General features: G+C 45.6%; 1 protein-coding gene across 1 annotated transcript; it reads right to left on the minus strand.

The window, feature by feature from the left end:
- Positions 1–294: 294 nt before the first annotated feature.
- Positions 295–1,239, minus strand: LOC147967746 (uncharacterized). The gene is made up of 2 exons (XM_087523234.1): positions 1,209–1,239; positions 295–1,064 (listed from the first exon to the last, which is right to left on the minus strand). Exons 1-2 carry the CDS (start codon positions 1,237–1,239, stop codon positions 295–297), a joined length of 801 nt encoding a protein of 266 aa, XP_087379360.1.
- Positions 1,240–4,195: the final 2,956 nt, after the last annotated feature.

A 4,195-nucleotide genomic window follows, 5' to 3' on the forward strand; every position in this document is an offset into this window, starting at 1 on the left:
AATCTGAATTGATCACAACAACTATTTAAAGGAAAAATAGTTTATGCAGTCATATATCATACACACTATCATGTGGAAACTGAAAAGTTACACTACACTGCAATCCAAGATTCAGCAAACGAGAAGTCACGTGCTCCTGTACATCAAAGAAAGATCATCTAGCAGAAGAAAGTTTTCTTTTTCTATCATTACTAAGCTACTAAAAATGAACTCTGAAAATAGACAGTAGAGTAGTAGATAGATTTCTGATGTTGTATCATCTAACTAGCATATCATACAAGTGTATCAGCAGCTCTAAGAAATGACACCACGATTCAGAGTTGAGATAAGCAATGGAGAAAATTCATACCATACTTGTGGATCAGAGTAGTCCATATTGCCAGCCATGTACCAAGGTGATGTAGAGCCACCGATGCAGGCAGGCGGTGCCCAACAAGGACCTTGAGCCGTAGGACCCGATTCACTTGGTTGCTGCAGACTAGCCGCCAGAGACTCTTGTGGTCTTGGGGGGATCCAAGTGCTTGTTCTCTGCTTTGAAGGGAAGGCCGATGGGATCCCCGGCGGCGGGGCGGACTTAGGCACCGGCGAGACCAGCAGATGCGCCGGCGGCGGGACCAGGAGATGCGCTGGCGGCGGGGTGAGCAGAGGCGCTGGTGGAGGGGCTTCACGAGGTGCCGGCGCGCGCGTCCGTTTGGACTGCTGACCCATCTCCTTGATGTGCGCCGGCGACAGTTCTAGGGTTCGGGAGAGGTGGCGATTTGGGGAAATTTGGAAGGCTTGATTTGGCGCGAGGAAGCTATTTGGGGCGACGGCACGGGCTGATTTTTGCGCGCGAAGGAGGAAGGAGAAGCGCGGGAGGCGGGAGAGGCGCAGGGGATCGAGAGCGCCGGCTCTAGCGCTCGCCACGGGCTGCAAGCGGGCGCAAAGCTCTCGTATCTTGTGCCGCAGCCCGGCGCTTGACGAAGCGCCCGTTCGCTTCTCTCTCCCTCTTTCTCTCCCCTCCAGATGTGATTTGGCTGACGTGGAAGGGCTTATAGCCAGCTGAGTCAGCCTTATTATACTTGCTCTAAATATGTTTGTATTTGATTACACCGCATCCAAGCGCGGCCTAATTAATATTCGTGACTAGCCATTGGATAGCATAGGGGCAATGAATGGTAGACGAATGGATGGATGATGCAGTGCCATCATGGGGACCAAATGATTACTGTTTCTTTTTGATTGAGTCTTTGGGTTCATCGTCGCAGTGTTTTCATGAAAAAGTCTTTGTGTTTTATGATAATTTGATCCGCAGTCCTAATAAGTCAATCGGTATGGGCGAGGGAAAAGAAGATGAAAACGCACGACGACCTTGCCTGCGCATCTCCACCTCCAGCGTGCCGCCACACCCCCATCCACGCTGCCGCGCACCGACGGCCCCGCCACGCGCCGCCGGAACCGGCCCCCGCCCCTCCGCCGCGCGCCGCCACCGCCCCTCCGCCGTGCGCCGCCCCCACACCTACGGCTTTCCACCACCGGCGACACTCGACGCCGGCGCCGCACCTTCCCCCAACTCCTCTCTCTCCTCCTCCTCTGCCGCCACCGCTCCTCATCAGCCGGCCAACTCCCGGCAGTGCCCCCGGTCGTCTACCCCGTGATGCAGCATGCCCGCGTCTCCACGCACCCTACCACGATGGAGTCCCCCACCATGCGGACTCCCCATCGGTGGATCCCGGCGTCTTACCCAGCGCCCGTGCTCGATGGGGTAGCTACCAACAATGGCAGAGGCGTCTTCCCTGCTCCCCAGCCATGCGGCCAACCTTGTCCTGAGCATCACCCCATCTATCCCTGATATACCTCATCTTTTCAGGCCAATCTTTGCCAATTATATTACTGCAAATCGTGATATGTCAAAGTGGTTTATTTTATTTCAATTTTGAAATAAAATTATAGTTATTTTGTTTTCAACAGGGATTTCAGGAATTGGGAATAAATATTGCAGTTCCGAACACTGATCATAGGATTTTGGGATATACTCCAGCCTGCGTCACCGGCTCACCGCCGGCGGAACTGAGGAGGGGGCGGCTTCTCCATGACGCTGACCAAAGAGGTGATCACCGAGGACTTCGTCGGCATCCGTTGCACGCCCTTGCCATGCCGGTCTAGAACGCTGCCTTACTACCTCTAGAAACAGATTAATTCTAATCATCACAGCCTCACGTGTGCTTCCTGATGCTCAATTCTTTTTGTTGTCAGTTTGTCACTATATTCTGCATCATCTCTGAAACTTTACATCTTCCGGTCTTGCTGCTCTATGTAGGTATATGTATTAAGTTTTGCAAGGTCAGTATTACTGAACAAGGAGGCTCCTCTGGCTATAAATATATAGTTAATGCTTTTTCTGAACAACCATAATCTTTGATATATTTTTTCGGCTTAATTGGTTTGGAAGCAGTGTGCAGAAGAGGAATACAATGTAAGCTTAAGACCAGAGCAGTGGAGCGCAACTTAGTACATCTAATTTACTTGCACGATCACCTTTGAGATTGCTATGTGTCGAGTTGGATCGATTATTAACACATGAACTTCTTGCTTTTAAGCAAACCTAATATGGATTCTGGAGTACAGTGATCACATGCCCTATTATTTCATATGTGTCAAATAGTTTGACCTATGGTGGATACTGTTGATTTCTTTGTCTCTTATCATCAGGCCCACTTTGTTGTGTAATGGTTGATCTTCTTGCCCAGCTCATGCTTTCTGTTCTCCTTTCTCAGTATACAGTGAATATGTAATCTTAAATCATCGTTAGGAAAATTGACAAGGTTCTACATGTTGACTTGCAGGCTTTTTGTTACAAGAGAACCATAACACTTAAAATATTTGAAGAGCTTTGTGAAAATTTGTGGGAGCAGACTACGACTCCAATTAAAGAAGTCCTCACGCAGTCAGGTCAGAAGATTTGTGAAATATATGTTGTAGAGCTGCTGGACTGAGCTAAGGATTGTGCCCATATTGTCCTAATTCCTAAGGTTTCTTAGCATTAGGTGAGACCTCATGAAAATTTCCTAAGGATTGGTGTGGACACGACAGCTCAATCCTTTAATTTTTCCTATTCCTACAATTTAACATTTCCCGTAAGACGAACGAGCCCTTAACTTGGCATTGAGGTCCTGTAATGGCAATACAGGACTGTTGCATCTGTTCACATCTAGCATTGACCATCATTACTTAATTTTTAGTTCTTGTTGTTGGCTGGTAGCCTTTAGTAACAATTTGTATAATTGTGTGCATATTATGTGCGATTTTGTGGCAAGAAAGGTCAGGAATTCTTGTGTGGGTGGAATATGGCCTCCGGAACAATGCACGCCATAAGGTTGTGCGAGTGCGCGGTGCCTTCATCTTCTTCTCTTTGGACTGTGGAGTAATACGAATCAACTCAAATTTCTCTTTGTAGAAAATATGTCTCTTTTTGTTCGATTTGAGTTCATGCTCTCCCAGTTCATAAAATTTAGAATGCGATTTTGGAGAGCTCTCATGTTTATATGGAGACAATTAGTGGCCTTAATCACCCTATGTGTGTAGCAGCCGCTAGCTTCAACATATTGATTTAAGCTGGGCTGCCATGGGCGAGAAGAGATAAGTTGGGCCCAAAAGAAGTTGATTTACGGCCATGTTGACCAACATGATTTTAGATATAGAAAACATACATGGTGGAAAATAAATCAGCAGACTATAGTTGTGCCAACTGTTCTGACATATAGAATGCAAAGTCAAAGCTCATAAAAAACAAGAACACAAAAGCATCATTAAATTGTTCTTTTGACGATTTGTTTGACAAAGTAAGCAGAGGGAATTCACTTATAATTTTCTTTTTGAAAAGTTCAGGATCGCATCCTAGAGAAGGTCAATAAAAATGGTTGCACAAAAAAGAGACACCGAGGGATAAATTAAAAAAATTGCAAGTTGCTGCCAGTGGTGTTTTAATTGCTATGTGTGCATTTTTAGTTTGCTAGAATTTTTGTTTTAGGTTGGTAGAATAAAAAGAAAGGGATTTTCACGGTTTTGTAAAAAAAGCCTTGAAGTTCAAATTTAAAAAATGCACAATGTTTATTAAAAAAAACTATGATTTTTTCATTACAAAAATAAGTAAAACCAAGAAGTCGAAATCAAAAAGGAGGATCAGTTTGATGATTATACAATATTCGGATTTGTC

The sequence above is a fragment of the Triticum urartu genome, chromosome 5A (assembly GCF_056163025.1).
Source record: "Triticum urartu cultivar PI428250 chromosome 5A, HENAU_Tu73, whole genome shotgun sequence".
Classification (NCBI taxonomy): domain Eukaryota; kingdom Viridiplantae; phylum Streptophyta; class Magnoliopsida; order Poales; family Poaceae; genus Triticum; species Triticum urartu.

Excerpts from the sequence above, each read along its gene's own strand:
- LOC147967746 (XM_087523234.1), bottom strand. The coding sequence starts at position 1,239 with ATGAACCCAAAGACTCAATCAAAAAGAAACA. Across the intron at positions 1,065-1,208 it reads GACTCAATCAAAAAGAAACA|CAAGTATAATAAGGCTGACT; the intron begins GTAATCATTTGG and ends ACATATTTAGAG.